This window comes from Tiliqua scincoides, chromosome 7, assembly GCF_035046505.1.
Source record: "Tiliqua scincoides isolate rTilSci1 chromosome 7, rTilSci1.hap2, whole genome shotgun sequence".
Classification (NCBI taxonomy): domain Eukaryota; kingdom Metazoa; phylum Chordata; class Lepidosauria; order Squamata; family Scincidae; genus Tiliqua; species Tiliqua scincoides.
The window spans coordinates 57,579,148-57,599,911 of record NC_089827.1 but is presented as its reverse complement, the minus strand read 5'-3'; the positions used below and the strand labels follow the sequence as shown (position 1 = coordinate 57,599,911).

The 20,764-nt window shown below is 44.3% G+C and overlaps 1 protein-coding gene across 1 annotated transcript in view; it reads right to left on the bottom strand.

The window, feature by feature from the left end:
* GRAP2 (GRB2 related adaptor protein 2) overlaps nucleotides 1-20,764 on the bottom strand; it is a 68,379-nt gene that overhangs the window by 9,287 nt on the left and 38,328 nt on the right. The window contains exons 3-6 of the mRNA XM_066633566.1: nucleotides 18,438-18,538; nucleotides 9,041-9,132; nucleotides 5,616-5,735; nucleotides 2,685-2,856 (exon numbers count right to left, since the gene is read on the bottom strand). Of these exons, the coding sequence (XP_066489663.1) occupies nucleotides 2,685-2,856; nucleotides 5,616-5,735; nucleotides 9,041-9,132; nucleotides 18,438-18,515 (462 nt within the window). The 5' untranslated portion in view covers nucleotides 18,516-18,538. The remainder of the gene's footprint in view (nucleotides 1-2,684; nucleotides 2,857-5,615; nucleotides 5,736-9,040; nucleotides 9,133-18,437; nucleotides 18,539-20,764) is intronic.

The following is a 20,764-nucleotide window of genomic DNA, read 5'->3' as shown; positions in this document are numbered from 1 at the left end:
GCATGATTTCTTCTCCTTGGTGAACATATAGTGCTCCTTCCAATGTAGGTTCCCGAGCTTCATTGCTATTTTGAGCATGTACTATGTCCTGCCTTGTCTTAGTATTCACATCCTGGTAATCTGATATCAGAATCCGTTTCCTGGTTAAGCAGAGCTTTGGTTACTGTAGTTACCATGCACTCTTCCTCTCATTGGCAACCTCTGTATTTCCACATTCTTTGAGCATAGATTGAAACAGGCCCCTGCCAGTGGCCTGGGATTTCCCTGTTTCCCAAACACCTTTTGCACACTCTCTCTTCTCTATTACTTCGCCCATTTCCTTAATATTTGCTAGTTTTTTGTGCCTTGAAACACATCTTTTCCTCAATCTCCAGTGCTCCTCGTTTATTTTGTATGGATTGCATTATAAATAAAGGGAAACCTTCAGCTCTAACAAAAGGTGTACTCTTTCTGAGTCCTTTCAACACATCTGCATTCATGTTTCTCCCTCAGTTCCATCCAGTAGCTCCTCTTTTCTATTCCATTGTTCTATTATTCTGTGGCTGAATCACAGTGTTTTGTATCTCTGTTCCTCAATCCTGTTCCTATCTGTCTACAAGCTCCTTGTTTTCTCTTTCAACATAGCACAGCCCCGAGATGCCTTGCAAACTGCTGCTTTTGTTCAAGACAGGATCCAACACAGTTTTGCTAATGCTCCTTCATATCTTGCAGTAGTTCATACTTGCAGTTCAGGATATATAGCCATGTTCTAGGCAGGGAATGCTTTGTCATTCCAGGAGGGACCTTTATAGAGCTCATCACTCCTGACTTGCAGTGCCTGTCCTTCCTTTACAGGCAAAGAAGGAGTCTCCACTTTGCTCTCACCACCAGGAAAGGCTCCAAAGGTGAGGGGGAGGGGCAGCTTGTATGGCATGTTGAGGTGCCCTGCAACACTTAGTGCTGTGCCCCCTTAGCTATGCTACTGGGTGAGGCAGTATGGGTAGGAGGATGTGCGAGAGGTGGTATTTGGTACCCTGTCTCAGGTGTCTGAAGGTTTTGGGTGATCCAGATTCCTGAAGTAATATATGTAAAGCACTGTGAAAGTCAAACACACCGTATAAATGATATTATTACTCCCCAAACACCCTAATTGGAAACAACAGACTACTACAGGCTAAAAAGCATTTGGTCAGTGATTGCATAGCTTGATGCTTTGAAAGTGCTGACACTGGCTTTTCTTGTGCCAATATGTTTGAAGGAGATGGAAAGCCCTTATATATTTTTTCCTGTTACGTGGCAGCTCATGTACTAGAATAAAGGGGTAAGGATTCTGGAAGGAGATCACTTTGTGCTTTATGCCAGCAAGAATCTTTCATTCCCATAAGGCATCATGCAAAGGGCATCCTCTTGCTCCTTGTGATTTCTTCATTAGTTAAGTCTTTAGTCTTCAGCCTGTGGGTCAGTACCCACAAGTGGGTTGTACCCCACCTCACACTGGATTACAGCAGTGGCATCATCATCAGTTTCTTTCTTTGCTTAGGGTGTTTTTTCCCCCCCTTAAGCCATTTCTGACCAATGTTGCATATACGCAACAGGGATCAAATGTGTACACCTGTGGGCTGGGCAGAAATGGTTAAAATAGAGAAAGCCACCAACAAAGTGACCAAAGGTAGAGAAAGGTAAAGGAAGTCCTATAAAGAGAGTGGGGGCCACAGCCAAAGCAGCCTGCCCCCTGGTGGCCATTGGGGGAAGCTGTCTGGCAGGGAGCACCTCAGGACAGCCCCCCCCCCCCTCAGGAGGCTGGGCAAACCCGGGCATCCACCTCTGACTGGCACAGTGCCAACAGAGGGATAGGCAGGGTAGCCTATCCCTTGACTACCATCTGGGACACCAAGAGGCATCCCAACTGACCCCCCTGAGGGGTTGGAATTGCAAGAGGTCAACCCACCTTGCCAGTAACCTTGAGATTGGGGCCCAGACTACAACCTTGACAACGGGAGCTAACCAAGAGAGCAGTAGCCTGTCAGCACTGGACCAGCAGCTGAGTACCCTCAAGCTCAACAGGGTAAGGACCAGATATCTGGACAGGACAAGACAATATCAGGACAAGAATCTGCGGCACAGGTGTAGGTCATGCTAATTCCCTCAGAGAGACTTGTGAAAGGCACAAAGACTCAGCTTTGATTTTGATGAAGACTTTTTTAAGGACTTGTTGTTAAGGACTTGAACAAGTGGGACTCTGTGCTGTAACAGGTCCCAATGAATGTGAAGACATTGACTAGATTAAACTGGGCTTGCAGACCCCTTTTCACAGCTCCTCGTCTTCATTGCCACCCTCTTCGGGCTTGTGTCTCCGCTTCTGCTGCCTCAGAGGCTCCGCCCCAGGGATGTACTTCACAGAAGGTTTAAGCTCCATAGAGTTTGAAGAATATATAGTGGGGAGGCTTTATAGGGTCAGTGCAGATGTACATATGACGCCAGCAGAGATCTTAAGAACAACAAACACATTGATGCAGAGCCATGCTATGTATGTCATACAGTGCTTTTATATTGAAAACGTTCAAAGACCAAAGCAGATAAGCCAGGCTCTTGTGACCCAAACCACTTAATGCTGATGTGTAATAATTACATTCTCCTAAAATGCTACTCCAACAGGGTGAACTTTTCTCTCTGTCTGCCATGAAGCTGAGCTCCCAAAAGTTTACCTGCTGGTCTTTCTGGGTATCATCCCTCAGGAAAATCTGCGTGTGTTTGGAGATGGAAGAGGTCTTGTAATACTCCACGAGCTTGTTGAGCGACTCAAATTTCTCAGACCACAAAAAGAATTTTCCCTCTGGGTCCTTCATCACTTTAAAGTGCTGGACATCCTCTGCATGCCTGGGGACCCAGGGGAAGAAACAAGACATTCACAACTGTTTCAGGTTTCTTGGGGCCAAACTGCATGTGATGTGAAATGTGCTGTTTGACCTTTGTATGCTTGTTAGAAGTCAGATGGGGTGCATGTGATTCAGCTGGGCATGTGTGACACACTGGTGGCAGCAGTGGTAAATCTTTCTCCTCCCCAGCTGTGGCCAGCTGCACTCCTCTCACTACTGGGTGTTGGAGTTGATGCAACTCCATCTGCTGTCCAGAGGGGGCAGGATGCTGTCCAGAAGGGGTCAAGCTATGACCCAGTGACTCTGACCTTTCTACTTGTTCTCTCTGTGATCCTTGTGGGGTGTGGCCCTAACCCTTTGTCCTTCCCTTCTCCTCTGAACCCTTCCTCTTGTCCTCTGACCACCGACCCGTTAAGATGGTGCATACCAGGGCTCTGATGCCCAGGCCATCTTGAGCACAAGGCATGCAGGGTGAGGCAGCTATCTCTAGGTGTTAGCTGAACCTCTGATCCTAATCAGTTGCTGTAAATATACACTCAATGGAACTGTAAGTAAATAACTTCTTTTTTGCAACTTTAACAAGCCATTGCCTCTGTCTTTTTTATTGATTAGCAGTCAGCCGGGTGAAGGAGGTTCCCTGGGGTGATACCCAAAAGGGGGGGGTCTGCTGCTTAAGCTACTCTGCTTCCCCCCAAAGAGGAAACTATTTTTAATTTCCTCCAACACTGGGGTGGTGGTGGTGGTAAGCCACTATTTTGGACTTCCACAATGCCCCAGATAGTGTCTCATTACAGAGTATGGGGAGGGGGTGGCCTGCTGCCACAACAACATGCAAGTCTTTTTCTTTTCTTTTTTTTAAAAAAGCCAGAACTGGTGTCAGTGCTAGGCCCTGGCAGCTGCTGAGGATGCTGCCTGGTGATGCCAAGCACATAACATCTTCTTGGGCATGTCTTTTTTTTTTTTTAAATAAATCAACATAAGCCAGTCTGAAGCAATGATCAATATCAAGGTCACTGGCACAAGCATCAATGCTCTAACAAGTAACATGCACACCACCTGGCCTGATAGAGAAGGCTGGGTAAAAAACCAACCCACAGTTGTTTTGCATAATCATTGGTTAAAACGTCAGAGAAGAATCTACTGTCTGTATTGCCAAACATTGGAGGGAAAATCCCTGTTCTTCAAACCTGCATCTTGTACTATAGGCTTATCATAAATTTAGGGCACAATCCTAATTGCACCCTGGGCCGGCACAAGTCCCTTGTACCAGCCCAGGAGAGTCGCAAGCATGCTGTAAAGTATAAAGTGCTGTAAAGTGGGAGTAAGCCATGCCAGTGCACGGAGGTATGCTCGCCCACAGAGGCCAGATCCAGCCTCCGTAGCAGCAGCAGGTGAGTTCACACTGGCTGAGCTCGGCCGGCACAGGGGTCTGGGTGGGGGTATGGGGAGGGCTGGGATAAGGCGGGAGGGAGGCATTCTTGGGTGGGTGGGTGGGGAGTAGGTGTTCCTGGGGTCAAATGGATGGGCAGGGAGCAGGAGGCAGGGCCAGAACCCGGCAGTTATGCTGGATCCTAGCCCTGTTCCCGGGCCACATAGTGCAGCTCTGTTCTGCTTGGATCTGAACCACCTCATGCGGTGATGCAGATCTGAGTAGACCCATTGGGGCTGCTGCCACTTTACCCAGGGTAAGGGGAAAAGTTTCCCTTGCCTCGGACTGAGCCGCAGTCAGCCCCAACTTACTCTGGATACAGAGCAGGCCTGCCTGTTCCAGTGGAAGTTTGGATTGCGCTGCTAGATATAATCTGACCTTCTTCCTTTCCCTGCTAGGGCATACAAAAGAATAATATGTCACTTGGAGGCCAGCTCAGTGGCAGAGGGCATGCTGGATAGACTTCTCCATGAAGTTCTGGAAGGTCATCAATGGCTATGATAAGCGATAATGGGCTAGATGTGTTGGGGTAGTGCCTCCCATCAATCTCCTGGAAGAATTCAGAAGGCAATTCCCAGAGTGCTTTAGGCAGGACACTGCTCTGGTCTTCCTTCCTATTTTAAGTCAACCCTGGATACTAGAACAACCAGCTCTGGTTTTTGTCATTATTCATTATAATAATAATGACATTATTCAGCACACCCTGTTTTTATTCTAAACAATCCTTTAACATAACAGAGCAGGATATTAAATGTTGCAAATTTGAAGTAGGGCATCTGCTGTGAGACCTTCAAGGAATGAAATACACTATACAGAGTGTGCTAAGCTTATACCTCCTCCTTCCTGCTGTCCTGGTAGCTCTGTTGGTGACTGATAAGAGCTAGTAGGGTCTCAAAACTACTATACTGGCTGCTGTTTGGTTGTTTTATGCTGTTCTGCCACTTATAAGATGGTGTTCTGTTTTTAGGCTGTTGAATCTTAATGCATCTTATTGATTGATGTCTTTATTGTATTGTAGGCTATGCTGAGGGCTCCTTGGGGGCACGTGGCAGGGTTAAATTCATAAATATCTCTCACTCACTTACTGGGCCCAACCCTATCCAATTTTCCAGTGTTGATGCAGTCACAATGCAGCCCTAAGGTAAGGGGAAAATGCTCCTTTACCTTGAGTTACTGTGTTTGCCTCTCCCCACAGGATGCCACGTATGGCCCAATCCCCCCCCATACAAAGAGAGAGAGAGAACTACTGTTTTAAGATGGCTGCTACAGGGACTCCCCCACCCAAATATAAATCTTTCTTAAAATATAGAAAGAATCAAAATCACTGGTACCTGACAGAGATGGAGAAGTCACCTGGGGAGTTCTGACTGGCTCGGACAATGAAAGAGCCGACTCCCTTGGCTCTGAGCATATTTTCAGCTGTGTGGCGGGATACTTCCTCATGGAACCAGCTGTCAAGTGCAACAAATCACACGGAGACAAATTAAAGTGATGGCAAAGACGAGGCGATAAAGAAAAAGAAATGGGAGAGAAACAGAGATTTATAGTGAGCCAGGACAAAGGGTATAATGATAGGAAATGTTATAGGACTTATTCTGCTATAGCACAGCTTAGTAATTTGCTGAAGAACAGTGGACAAACCTAATGCATCCTCAAGTCCATTTCCAGTGCCCGGCATGAACTGCTCGCCACTCTTAAATGCAATGTCTCTGTGTGTGCACATATATTGCCAATTGTTAGAAATATTTTATTTCAAATGTGGGCCCAAATGTGATTCAGTTCAAGAGGCTCAGAGACACAAGCATATGTTACCCCTTTAAAGAAAAAAAACAGATCAATCTCCCTCCCCCTTTTTGAAAGTCTCAGCTGCCAGCAGATGGAACTATTCCACACAAATCGGTCCTTTTCATTCCATCCAGCAGAGGCCAGTGGTGTAACACGGAGGACAATCCCTCAGTGCCTAGAAGCTCTGGACCTCTTCCACCTGATCCAGGTTAATAATATGCAAACAATTCTTTAGAATCCTACACCAGCACACATCTTGCCTTGAGAAGTCAAAGCATCAGGTGCACTCTCACTACAACACAGCACTCTTTAAAAGGAAAGGTGAGAGTGAGAGAGGGATTGGTAAACTTTGGCTGTGCACTGTGAACATGCTTTAGTAGCTATGGTGCAAAGCATTGTTTATTTCAAGCCAGCTACAGCAGGATTTTGAATTTGAGGCTAATTTGGGGGAAGGACCGCAGTTTAGAGACAGAGCATCCATTTGGCATGAAGAAGGTCCCAGGTTCAATCCCTGGCATCTCCAGGTAGGGCAGTGAAAGGCTCCTGTTTGAAATCCCGAAGAGCCACTTCCAGTTTGCACAGACAGGCAATACTGAGTGAGATGGTCTCTAGCTCAGTATTGTCTGTCTGCATGAATGCTTTGCATGCCAAAAGAGCTTCATGTGAGTAGATATATATCTAATCCTTTCACTAACATGGAGCAGCACATGCTCCATGACCAACACTTGCTGGCCCATCCTGAGATTTGAAAACAGCTTGTAGAACTGAGAAATAAGTATGACACCTGAAAGCCTTTTGTATAGGACAACATTGCCAAGCAGAGGAAAGGAAAAAAGCCAAATCGGGGTTAGGGTTACAAGGCTGATATGAGTGATTAGCGTATGTCTCCTGCCCACCAACCCCAGGGCATGCTATTTGTTTTCTGGCTTTGAAACTCACAAGCATACATAAAAGACTCTGACTTTTGCTTGCTGCACTTGTGAGTTTAACAAGGGAAACTAATCAGCCTTAAGTGGGCACAAGGCCCAGTGGGGAGGAGCTGTGGCACAACAGTTAATAGTGGTGTCACCCCCCCCCAGGGTGTCAACTTACTAACACATTATTGCTGCAGTTATCAAACTTTTAGTACTGGGACCCACTTTTTAGAATGACAATCTGTCCAAGACCCAGCAAAAGTGATGTCATGGTGAAAGTGACATCATCAGGCAAATTAAAATGAATATGTATAAAATAATTAAAGTAGAACAAATAATTAAATAAGCAGAAGCCAGCCCTGGTTCACCAATTGAATTTCCTCTGTAACCTGCCTGCAATAACACCCCCCCCCCTCCAAAATCAGTAAGGTTTTCAGTCCTACCCAGTTTCCAGTTCAATTTAAGAACTTCTGTTTAAACCAGATCACTATCAGGATCCAGCTGGCTTTGCAAATCTCAAAAAAGTTCACCTTACTAGCTGAAGCCTCTGTTTTGATCCTTTTTAGTGGGGGGGGGGGAAGGCTGCCTTCTGGAGCATTTGTTGAGCTCCAGTTCCATCAGATTAGGACCATTCTGGTAGTTTCACATTCCCCTTTGCCTGGCCTGACCACCAGCCAAGGCACATTTGCTTACTTGTGAGTAAATGCGACCATAAGGCTTAGTTTCACTTTCCATAGGGCTCAATACTTTCATCTGCTTGGAGGGAGGGACTTCCTTCTCAGGTGTTTTTGGGGGTTGCATTCATTGGATCAGGACCATTCTGGTATTGTTGGATTCCTCTCAGCCTGCCCTTTCTGATGGACTAAGGCAAGGTCACCTACTTGTGAGTAAACGCCCAATACAGCTCAGTTTCACTTTCCATAGGGCTCCATGCATTTTTTCTCCCTTTTTTGGCCATAACTTTTGATAGAAAGGAGATATTTCACTCTGGTGTTTTGCATTGCATTCTGCTGGAAATTCTGCATCCAAAGGTATATAGCATGATGGTATTACTTCTAACCACCATGATTTTAGCATGTCACTCTCCCAATGAATGTCACCCCCCCCCGTGCGTGTCACCTGGTGTGGCCTGCACCCCCGCACCTACCTAGCGATGCCACTGCATTTGAGGAAGCTTGTATCTATGGCAATATTAGTAGCACTTCTATCTCACCCTTCCTCCAATGAGCTCAAGGCAGCATATAAGGTTTTCTCTCCTACTTCTATGTTCATAACAAGCCTACAAGGTGGGTTAGGATGAGAGTGGTCCAGTAAATGTTATATTTGAATGGGGATTTGAATCTTGGCCTTCCTATTCCTAACTTCTGATCTCTGCATGCTACTGGCTCTAGATTACAGGCAGTAGGGCATATGCAAGGCACTTGGACATCCTCAGAAGCCTCACCACATGATCCAATGACTGTGCCCCCTCAATTCTCTGTGACATAACAAGGTAACATATCCTGGGGTGTACTTCTCAAATCACATGTCGCCTCATTGGTTTCCCATAAAACACTGCTGTACCATTTGTAGTCAGGATGGCCCTGATAGACCACTTTCTGTCATTTTGTATAATGTATGCTTTTTGAGAGTTTATTCCCCCTAGTAGTTTTTTTTTCCTTCAGCCTCTGCTACTGTTACCTCATGCCCATGTTTCTGTTGCATGAGAACTCTAGCGGCACTGTTGACATCTCTGGGATCAGGAGCATTTTTGCAAGCAACACTTGGGAAGATGTCATGCAGCTAACATAGAGTTGTGAATTCTTCATAACAGAAAGAACTGGACATGAGGAAGAAGAGTGAATGCTCTACGGGGCAAGAGTGAAAAGAACAGGCAAAGAGATGCTTAGAAATCTGCCACAATGTAGCTCCATCTTGTCTCTTTTTAATTTAAATAAAAGTGCATTCATTTATTCATTTATTCACATACAATGTAAATAAAAGTGCATTTAATGTCAATAAGTGCATTCAAGATAAAACATCTTGAACACCTGAAATAAAGTACAGGTTGTACTTACCTGGGAGTATGAAGCTCTATGAAATTCTTTGGGACATATCCTTCATAACCCCTCAGCTCAGCCTTGTACCAATTTTCCTGTGAGCTTAAGATCTATACAAGAAAAAAGAGGATCAATGTTGGTTTAAAGGATATGTGAGCCTTATGCAGGCACATATTTTGAAGGACCAATACTGCCATAACTCACACTGTTAGCTGTTATCAGATTACTTGCAAGGGTCCAAAACAAGCTTCAGCCATTTTTGTTTTTAAAGAAGTCCATTTTCTCTCCCCTCAGAGCGTTGGAACTGCACAGCAGAAGCTGCACCTAGCTGTCTGGGATAACTGAGACACGATCTTCATGACATGAGGAAATAGTTCCATTTAATAGCAGAAACAAAACCCAAACATATGGAAGTGGTGCTTTCAGATCTCATAACATCCTACCCAGAACCAATCCCAATTGGGTTGTGAAATGTTGGGTTGTGAAAAGTTTCTTGACATGTAATCAGTTAATTGGTGATGCAACCCCTCTTGGCGAAAGTGGTTATAGGGCCTCAAACCAGTAGAACTCTATATGGATGTTTCATCTGATGCTATGAGTGTTTTCGTACAAGAATGAACAAATACCTCCAGCAGTGCCCCCTCCCAGGTGGGCCCACGAGGAGGACTTCTGGAAGACTCATCAGTCTTCTGCATTAGACTTAACTCAGGGTGCACTCTCTCGATAAATTAGCTTAGTAGCTATGGTGCAAAGCAGTAACAGTAAAAGTAGCTTAACAGTAGCTTGTGTCCATTAGTAATTAATTACATTGCTACTTCACTCCTGCCTGATAATGCCACTTCCTGGCCTTCACACAGATCAAAAGAGACAGTCACACAGACAAGTAACTGTTTTCTGTCCCAAAGAGGTAAAAGGTAATCTTATACCACACTGCAGTCTACAGGATCTTTCCGGTTCTCATGCTGTATGGGTTGTGGAATTTGCAGCATAGTACACTTACGCTGGATTCAGGCTGCAATCCTATGCACACCTACTTGGGAGTAAGTACTATGGAATGCTATGGGGCTTACTTCTGAGTAGGCATGCATAGGGTTATGCAGTAAGTCTAACTGAGCCCAGTGGGATTTACTTTGGAGCAGACATACTGAAAATCAGGTGACAAATTCCCTCACCATGTGGCAGCTACTCCCCAGTTATATGTTAAACAAATAAACCAACATCAGATTTGGTTGTCGGAAACCTTAAAGAAGACTGGCACAGTTACAAGGGTGGGCTTATTCTCCAAATAGAAGCACTATGTGTCCCAATTTGTCTGGTAGACTAGCTATGTTATAGAACCGGATAATCATCTAGTCCTGTACTAAGTCTTTCCAGAAAAGGCAATGAAATCAAAAGGAAAAAGAAGCAGAAGGAAATAAAGTAATTTGAAAGGATGATTGAAGTCTAGATTGAGATGGTGGAGTTGTGGGTATCAGAAGCTCTTGTAACACAGTCAAGTGGAGAGTTAAAGGTGCATTTAGAAGGAGCAAAGGCAGGAAGATATTACAGGGAGTGCTCGTTAGTTTTATCCAAATTCCTGAAGGCTTGTTCAGCTGGTGGAGAGATCTGGGCTGTGCATTTCTAATGTGGCTGTAATGGAAGAGGGCTGCTTTGAAGATCTTACAGGGGGCTTAAGGCATTCTTTGTGAGGTTTTTAATGGGTTGCTTTGTCTTTGCAGCCTGCACCAGAGAAATACAAATGGTCCAACTTGAGGTATAAGGAGAACTTGAGGGATAGGAGAAAGTGACAATATTTCGATGTACAGAACAAGGCACATGCATGTTTGTGTGCACACATATTGGCACATCATGTGCAATTGATGAGGTGCTGTTGTGTCACATTCATATGTTAGAGACATTCAGCATGACTGAATGCATATTGTTTTCAGTTGGGAATTTGCTCCCAAGATTGGCCTGTCTATGAGGTTGATTGAGATAGTCACCTCAGGGAGCTGACTGGTGGTGGTAGGGTGCCTGCTCCCTGCCTCCATCTACCTGCTCTTCCTGCTTCCACTCCTAGATTTGAAAAGGAAGACAGGAACAGAGTGGAATTGTGGAGACGACAGCAGCAGCTGAGAGTATCAGACTTCTGGATAAGAGGGCGGCAGTGGCATTGGGCATTCCACCTTAGGTACTGGGAGGTCTTGGCCCAGACCTGCAAATAAGTATGTCTGCAGCCTTAATTGTCCTCACCTTGCACTGGGGAAGCTGAGGTGTGGAAGCAAAAATGGCTCAGAAGATGGCTAGCATTTGAATCTGTATGAATTAGAGAAGGGCTGGCCCAAGTCCTCCTGATTCCTGAGGTGGCATGCCAAATGCACCCAAAGAAGTACCAGCTTCTGCTCCTCTCGCTCTACAATGGTCTAGCTCAGCACTCACCTCCCTTCTACATTTTTCTTCTTCTCTGTCCCCTGATTCCTTTTCCAGTCCAGGGAGTGGAAGGAGGAAGAAGATCTGTTGATGGACAGAGATGGGTGTCCCCCCACCAATCTGCTACCTGGCCTCATGGCAAACCATCCCTGAATTAGAGCATTCACAGGCCTGTTTCTAAGAACGCTGAAAGGAAAGGGCTTCATGCTCCACTCCACTGTTCATGGACTTCCAAAGTAATCCATGGATGCCAATCAAGACAAAGAAATGAACTCAGGTCCATTTATTTCAGTGGGTTTAAGTGTGCTCACGAGGACTGTGCTTTGGCTCTAATTTTTCCATGCTTCCCAACAGAACATTTATTTAATTTTTAAATAGCATTCCCAGAGATTAACATGTGTAAAAAAAAAAAGTATAAAAGAACAGAAAGGTGTGGTACTGGTTTTGAAAGAGGTGATTCTTTGGTGATAACTTCTGTTTTTTTGTTTTTTTTTTAATAATTACAACACTTTTTTGTTTGATAGCATTTAAAAAGTGCCTTACACAGGTGTACATGATTTCAAGACATAAGAAATTCCTTCTCACTCTACATTTACCATAGAGGTTCACCTTTTCATTTTATTCTCAAAGAAATAACCACAAGTTTGAAATCTTTTGTGAACTTTGACAGATTCACCTCACTCGAAAGGTTCAGGGATTTCTGCAGCTATGTACCAGCCAGATTAGCCACACAGGTAACTGATGTAGAAAGATCATCTGTGCCACAACTCATTTTTCTTTCTCTGGAACAGTATTCAGACAGTGACAATACTAAAGGTAACCTCTGCTTAGTGCTTACTGAAACTAAGTTTCCAGAATCATAAACCAGTCTGATGGTGAAAGGACCAGTTAATTTTTCTTTTAGAGAAGGGGTTCATGTGGGGAGGTAGATTTCCTCTTGTAAGTGAGCCTCACACTTCCTGTCTCTTTAATCATCTCAGTGCTGTGCTCCATATCTCCTTCAGAAATCAGCTTGATGGTGGAGGAGGAGGAGCCAACAGTGAATGAACAGACATGTCTCCAGGGGCTCCTGAGAGACAGTCTGCTTTCCCCCAAAAACTGCAGGTCTGAAGAGGAGCTGAAGATCTTTATCGGGAGAGATAAGATCTTTCCATGGTGCAGGTATCTGAGATTTTGAAAGCCCAACCGGGGGGGGGGGGGGGCTTTCTTCTCGGAAACCTAATTGTCAGGGACAGTACTGGGGGAGGTGCAGTGTCTGCAATCAAGCTGCTGACTCCGTGCTAAGATACCATATGGAAGAAAAAGCATGAAGCGTAAAGTTTAAGTTGGAAATTTAAGATAAGTATGTGTTAATATTGTCCCTGGCTTTGATTGACTGATTTGGCAAAAAGCCCTGGATACACTGAAGGCATTAATGAGAAACTTTTTAAGGATGTTGAAAGTGCTCTTTATCTTTGTAGTGGAATAAATCGGTTGTGGATTATAATTATAAATATAATTTGGTGTGTGGACTAAAATCCAGAATTACTTGTGGACATAATTTTCATTAGACTTGAAAGAGTTTTTCTCCTTGAGACTGTTTCTTTCTTTTTGTTTTTCTTCATTAACCACACTGTTATCTGTAAGAAAAATTCGAAGAATACCTGACTGAAAAAACATGTGGTGGAAGTAAGGAGAATAATACGCTGTGGACCTCTTGTGGATTAGAGAGAAATTGCAAGATGGAGCCTGTTCCAGATATTTGGACTCAAATGATTCTCAAAAATTTGGAAAAATTGCTCACAATGAGAAGACAGCAGTTGAGTTGGTCCTTGCAGATTCAAGCCAGTTTAAAGACTCTCTCTCAACAGACAGATGTGTGCAAGGAGCTGTTGGAAGATGTGAAGAAAACAGAAGATAAACAGAAGGAGAAAGCGGAAAAAGATGATGGTGAGGGATGAAATAATCATCAGAAGAATGGATACAGAAATTAGAAGAATGGAAAATCAACAGGATCTAGAGGGGACGCTGATGGAGATTGAAATAGAGAAGATGGACAGAATAACATGGGTGCACAAAATACAAAATTTGTTGGAACAACAAGAAGAAAACATATCCTAGTTAATTGGAAGAATGAACATACCTTATACAAGAAAGTGTGGGCTTATTGGATTCTGTTATGGAGATAAATTATTAAAGATATTACAAGAGAAAAAATGGAAGGAAAGAAAGAAAAAGAAACCAGAGGGTTAACCTGAGGGTTAAAGAAAATTGGAGGATTTTATTTAGTTAATAACTGGTTTAAATTTACTTAAATAAATATATACGAAATTATAGATGAATTAGAATGAATTAGAAAAAATAGCTGGAAATGTTAGCATATGGATGAATTGTTTTATAGGTGGTTATTATGTTAAAGAAAAAATATTTAATCAGATTGGAGCATGGTAAAGAACATATTATAAGAGATTGTTGGTTTTATTATAATTTGGAAATTAGATTATTATTATTTGATATTAATGAATAATTGAACTAGTTGAGATGATAAAAAGTGAATATTTAGAAAACATATTATAGGGAATTAGGGAACATAAGAACATAAGAACAGCCCCACTGGATCAGGCCATAGGCCCATCTAGGCCAGCTTCCTGTATCTCACAGCGGCCCACCAAATGCCCCAGGGAGCACACCAGATAACAAGAGACCTCATCCTGGTGCCCTCCCCTACATCTGGCATTCTGACTTAACCCATTTCTAAAATCAGGAGGTTGCGCATACACATCATGGCTTGTACCCCATAATGGATTTTTCCTCCAGAAACTCGTCCAATCCCCTTTTAAAGGCGTCTAGGCTAGACGCCAGCACCAAATCCTGTGGCAAGGAGTTCCACAGACCGACCACACGCTGAGTAAAGAAATATTTTCTTTTGTCTGTCCTAACCCGCCCAACACTCAATTTTAGTGGATGTCCCCTGGTTCTGGTATTATGTGAGAGTGTAAAGAGCATCTCCCTATCCACTCTGTCCATTCCCTGCATAATTTTGTATGTCTCAATCATGTCCCCCCTCAAGCGTCTCTTTTCTAGGCTGAAGAGGCCCAAACGCTGTAGCCTTTCCTCATAAGGAAGGTGCCCCAGCCCCGTAATCATCTTAGTCGCTCTCTTTTGCACCTTTTCCATTTCCACTATGTCTTTTTTGAGATGCGGCGACCAGAACTGGACACAGTACTCCAGGTGTGGCCTTACCATCGATTTGTACAACAACATTATAATACTAGCCGTTTTGTTCTCAATACCCTTCCTAATGATCCCAAGCATGGAATTGGCCTTCTTCACTGCCGCCGCACATTGGGTCGACACTTTCATCGACCTGTCCACCACCACCCCAAGATCTCTCTCCTGATCTGTCACAGACAGCTCAGAACCCATCAGCCTATATCTAAAGTTTTGATTTTTTGCCCCAATGTGCATGACTTTACACTTACTGACATTGAAGCGCATCTGCCATTTTGCTGCCCATTCTGCCAGTCTGGAGAGATCCTTCTGGAGCTCCTCACAATCACTTCTGGTCTTTACCACACGGAAAAGTTTGGTGTCGTCTGCAAACTTAGCCACTTCACTGCTCAACCCTGTCTCCAGGTCATTTATGAAGAGGTTGAAAAGCACCGGTCCCAGGACAGATCCTTGGGGCACACCACTTTTCACCTCTCTCCATTGTGAAAATTGCCCATTGACACCCACTCTCTGCTTCCTGGCCTCCAACCAGTTCTCAATCCACGAGAGGACCTGTCCTCTAATTCCCTGACTGTGGAGTTTTTTCAGTAGCCTTTGGTGAGGGACCGTGTCAAATGCCTTCTGAAAGTCCAGATATATAATGTCCACGGGTTCTCCCGCATCCACATGCCTGTTGACCTTTTCAAAGAATTCTATAAGGTTTGTGAGGCAAGACTTACCCTTACAGAAGCCATGCTGACTCTCCCTCAGCAAGGCCTGTTCGTCTATGTGTTTTGAGATCCTATCTTTGATGAGGCATTCCACCATCTTACCCGGTATGGATGTTAGGCTGACCGGCCTATAGTTTCCTGGGTCCCCCCTCTTTCCCTTTTTAAAAATAGGCGTGACATTTGCTATCCTCCAATCTTCTGGCACCGTTGCCGTTTTGAGGGACAAGTTGCATACCTTAGTCAAGAGATCTGCAACTTCATTCTTCAATTCCTTAATAACCCTTGGGTGAATGCCATCAGGGCCCGGTGACTTATTGATCTTTAATTTATCAATGAGGTCTGAAACATCTTCTCTTTTAACCTCTATCTGACTTAACTCCTCGGTTAGGAGGGGCCGTTCGGGCAGCGGTATCTGCCCGAGGTCTTCTGCCGTGAAGACAGATGCAAAGAACTCATTTAATTTCTCTGCCATCTCTAAGTCTCCTTTTATCTCCCCTTTCCCTCCCTCACCATCCGGAGGGCCAACCGCTTCTCTGGTGGGTTTCCTGCTTCTAACATATTTGAAGAAGCTTTTATTATTCCCCTTAATGTTGCTGGCCATGCGTTCCTCATAGTCTGTCTTGGCCTCCCATATCACCTTCTTACATTTCTTTTGCCACAGTTTATGTTCCTTTTTATTCTCCTCATTAGGGCAAGACTTCCATTTACGGAAGGAAGCTTCCTTGCCCTTCACAGCCTCTCTAACTTGGCTGGTTAGCCATGCGGGCACCCTCCTGGATTTAGTGGAACCCTTCTTTCTTTGCGGTATACACCTCTGCTGGGCCTCTATTACTGTTGTTTTAAGCAGCCTCCATGCACTCTGGAGAGATTGGACTCTTTTAACCCTCCCTTTCAACCTCCTTCTAACCAGCCTCCTCATTTGAGGGAAGTCCGCCCGTCGGAAGTCAAGGGTTTTTGTTAGAGATTTGCCTGGTATTCTTCCCCCAACGTGCACGTCAAAACGGATCGCAGCATGATCACTGTTCCCCAATGGCTCAGTAACGTTTACATCTCTAACCAGGTCCTGCGTACCGCACAATATTAAATCCAGAGTCACCTGTCCTCTGGTGGGCTCCGTGACTAGCTGATCTAAGCCACAGTCATTTAGCACGTCATGAAATCCGGTTTCCTTATCGTGACCAGAACACAAATTGACCCAGTCAATATGAGGATAATTGAAGTCCCCCATGATTACAACCCTGTCCCTCCTTGTCACCTCCCTGATCTGTTTCCTCATTTCAAGGTCCCCATCAGATTTCTGGTCTGGAGGACGATAGCACGCCCCCAGTATTACATCACTGCACAAGCCTGGTAATTTAACCCACAGAGATTCTACGGTGGAGTCGGACCCACCTTCAATCTCTACTTTGCTGGATTCTATCCCTTCCTTAACATAAAGGGCCACCCCACCTCCAACACGCCCCTGCCTGTCCTTCCTGTAGAGTTTATAGCCCGGGATTGCGGTATCCCACTGATTCTCTGCATTCCACCAGGTTTCCGTTATGCCCACTATGTCAATATTTTCCCTTGTCACCAGACATTCCAGTTCTCCCACCTTTGCTTGTAGACTTCGGGTATTCGCATAAAAGCATTTATACACGGAATGCCCCAGGATGGGCTGCTTATTTGCTCCTTTGTCCCCGCATCCTCTCATTGTGCCAAACCGTCTATCACATCCCATCACCCTACCTTTCCCAATTTCTTCTCCTACCCTGCCTTTGTCTTGTTGTTCTCTAACCTCCCCATCCTCATCCCATAGGAAAATCTATTATATTTGATAGAAAATATATAAATTAGTAGAAGAGTTAGAAGTAGATGGAAGAATTGTTTTATATGTTATACTTTGGTAATTAGATTATTTTGTTTTAATATTAATGAGTAATTGAAGTAAGTTTATGTTTGATAGAAAGTGAAAATTTAGAAAACATAGTACAGGGCATTAGGGAAAATTTAGTATATATTATATAAATAAATGGATAAACTAATAAGAGGCAGAAGTAGATGAGTAGTAGATAGTAGGAGATATAGTATGATTAATGAGTAATGGTATATGGTATTTAGCACTCTTAAATGTTATATGTTTGTATGTCTGTGTGTGTTAATTAAAAATAAATAAATAAATAAGAAATCAGCTTGATATTGTGCCACTGTGTGTATGTGTGTGTGAGTGAGACAAAGAGAGTGTGTACACATTTTGAGAAAGAGAGCTTTCACATTTATGACAGTGTTCCACTGGTGAACAAGACATTTCCTTGCATGGCTCTGTTTTCTTGGAAATCTTGTCTAGACCCTACTCCCTACTGTCCTTCATACTCCACTGGTAGCTAGTAGCAGTTACCACGCTTAGCAATGGAATCTGAGGGCCAGGCTAGATAGGACATGGCAATTCTGTGGCTAGAACTCCTGACATCTCGTTCTTTTACAAAAAGCAGCTGCAAGGGGAGGGAGTTTGGACTGAGGCCTTAGCACACAGGAGAAGAGGTTGCATGCCAATGCCCTTCTGTGCATGCCAATGCCCTGACTTCCCTGGTTGCTATTAGTCACAGAGGGAGACACTGACGTGCCCACAAATTCTCCCCTTCATGGCTAACAGCAGTTTCAGGAAAATTAAGTCACAGAACCAGTGCAGGCCCAGAGGTTTAATCCCTTCTCCATGGGTACTGTTCATGTTGCCCCCCCCCCCCGCTGCCATTTGAAAAAGAGCTTGTGGGTTTCCATTACAGAAATCCAATATGGCATCTAGCCATGTACTTACCTTGGAGCTTGTGGGTTTCAGTCATAGAAATCCAACATGGCATCTAGCCTAGCATTTATGAAAAGACTTGTTGCTTTTTACTCATTTTCTAAATGAAAATTATAAGCTTTTGGAATGAGGACACATTGCTGTCATCAACCTGGCAGTTATCATTGAATCTCTAACCTTAAAGAACCAGTTCGGGTTTACTTGTTTGTGGAATGGTTGGTGAATACAAGGACAGGGGACTCTAGTAGGACCGAACACTGATAAACTGAGAACACTGACAAACAGATAACTTGGTTTCATTTACCTTCAGGATATCTCCAGTCTGGAAACTCAGCTCATCCTCTCCTGAAGCATTGAAGTCAAACTTTGCAAGGGCTTCCATGCCGTCTCTGGTGATGGGCAAAACTGGAAGACACAGAATGGTATATATGACAATTTGTGAGGGATTCTTTCAGACACAGGAGAGACGACGACCACCTCCTCACTCAGGAGGTGTTTGCCTGAACTTTCGCTGCTGTTCCATTTGCATTGCATTTATGGTGCAAGGAAGATTGCCAGCTAGCCCAAATTGACCATTTCTCCAGTTTTTTTGCTATTTTCTCAGGCTGATGGGAGGCCAAGGTAATCTCAGGCCATTTGGGGGCTGCAACTGGGCAACACTGTTTGCCACCCTTCCCCTTTACCATGGGGCCCTGTCCCAGGACCAGATTTCCCCCTTCAAGGGTTGGCGGTCCTGTGCAACATCACCAAGCAGGTTTGACCCTCTGTGCTGTTATGAGTCTCCGAGCACCAAAGTGAGGCAACCAAACTCTTGCCAGATGGTGGTTGCCATCTTTATTTTCCTATAAATAAAGGAAACCAGTTCCTCAGCCAGTGCCTGACTTGGCTGACCCCTGTCACCAGGCCCTCATGTGTTATTGGGTGCATCTACCCTGGCAACCTGAGGTGCAAACCATTTGGGACAGGCCAGTCTTACAGTCTTATTATGCCAGTAGCTGCTACACCACAGCTAAGATCAGCCCAGTGTAGTCATAACACAAGCTTAACCTGCACAGAGTCAACAGCAAAACAACAGCCACAGAAACAGTAGCTAGGATAGTAATACTGAGTGATGGTGCCACAACATCTCTGAAGACTCTGCTGCATCCTCATCAGCCATGATGTTGCTTGCTGATAGGAGCACCACAGTATCGGAGCATGAGCTCCGTCGGGGCCTCGGCTGCCTCCTTCGTTCCCCCTTTCTTCCAAAGGGGGAACGGAGGAGGTAGCTGCATGGAAGCAATTGCGGTGATGATGACGTCACCGCAATTACTTCTGGGTCACAGGTGGGGGAGGAAAGGGGTGGGGGCAAGGGGTGTGAGGTGGCAGAAAACTGGGGGTTGCCCCAGGCACGGGGACCCCCAGGTACACCACTGGCTGGAGGTAAACTGGTTTAGGAAACAGCACTGAGGAACCAAACGGCAAGCAATGCAGTTCTTTTTGTACTGGGATACAAGTCATATTAGTCAGAAGCTCGGTGTTCACAGTTTTTTCTTGGTTTTTAATTATCTGTAAATAAAACTGAACATGCAAATACCAAATGTAGAATGCAACATAATAATGAGCATTGCTATTAGCAACCACTACTGCTAATATTAACAAACCATTAAAATGTAAGATACACAGGAAAGACAGTGGTGCAAAGTTCAGCTCCATTAATGACAATATTACAGCAGAGAAAAGAATCATCTATAAGTTTGCTTGGTGAAGGTGGAAGCAGGTTGGGTGCACAGCCTCTACAAATGGGGAAGTAGGCAAAAGCATTGTTTCAGGCACCAAGGGGGTTTGGGCCACTTATTAGGGCAGAGCACATAGAGTCAATTGTAACAGTCCTGTCATAGTCAGGAGTAATGGTGACCAGATTATGCTCCTTCGTTAGATGAACAGCTGTAGCTGGAAAAAGACACACCTGGTGACAGTGTAAGAAGGGCTTTCATATCCTCTGGGATAAAAGCTTCTTGAGAAATGTGAGCAAAGTCTAAAGAGAAGGTGGGAAGCAATATTCTCAAATGTCAAACTGGAACAGTTACTATTTATTTTGTGCAGAATGCAGTCCTATTGCCGGGGAGGTCAGGATATCGATTTGCACACAGAAGCACCACAAGTGTTCATCTTGGTATTGTGGAAAGATATCTACACACTGGGTGACATCACCAAGACAAATACACCATATATTTAACTATTTAGAGTGCAATCCTTAAAGGCATCTAAATGTCTACTCAGAAGTAAGTCCCACTGTGTTAATGAGGTTTACTCCTGGGAAAGTATGTCTAGGATTGCACTCTTAGCTTCTAATGTGTTTAAATGTGTAGACCATGAGCGGACATCACATAAATCTGGTAGTAGTGGCGATTGCCCTGCAGACAAATGTCTTACTTTTATTGTTGAAACAGATACTGCCAAGATTGGGTAGAAAAGCTTCTCTTACCATTTCCTGACAGCTCAGTTCTGATACAATCTGAAAGGATTATCAATGCAACGGTCCCTGCACCTCAATCTGCTGCTCTACCTTGCTGAGGCTTGCAAGAGCTTGAGCAGGAAGTGGCTCCGTGTATAGTGTGTGAGAAGCTGTTCTATGAGCAGCCGAGAAAC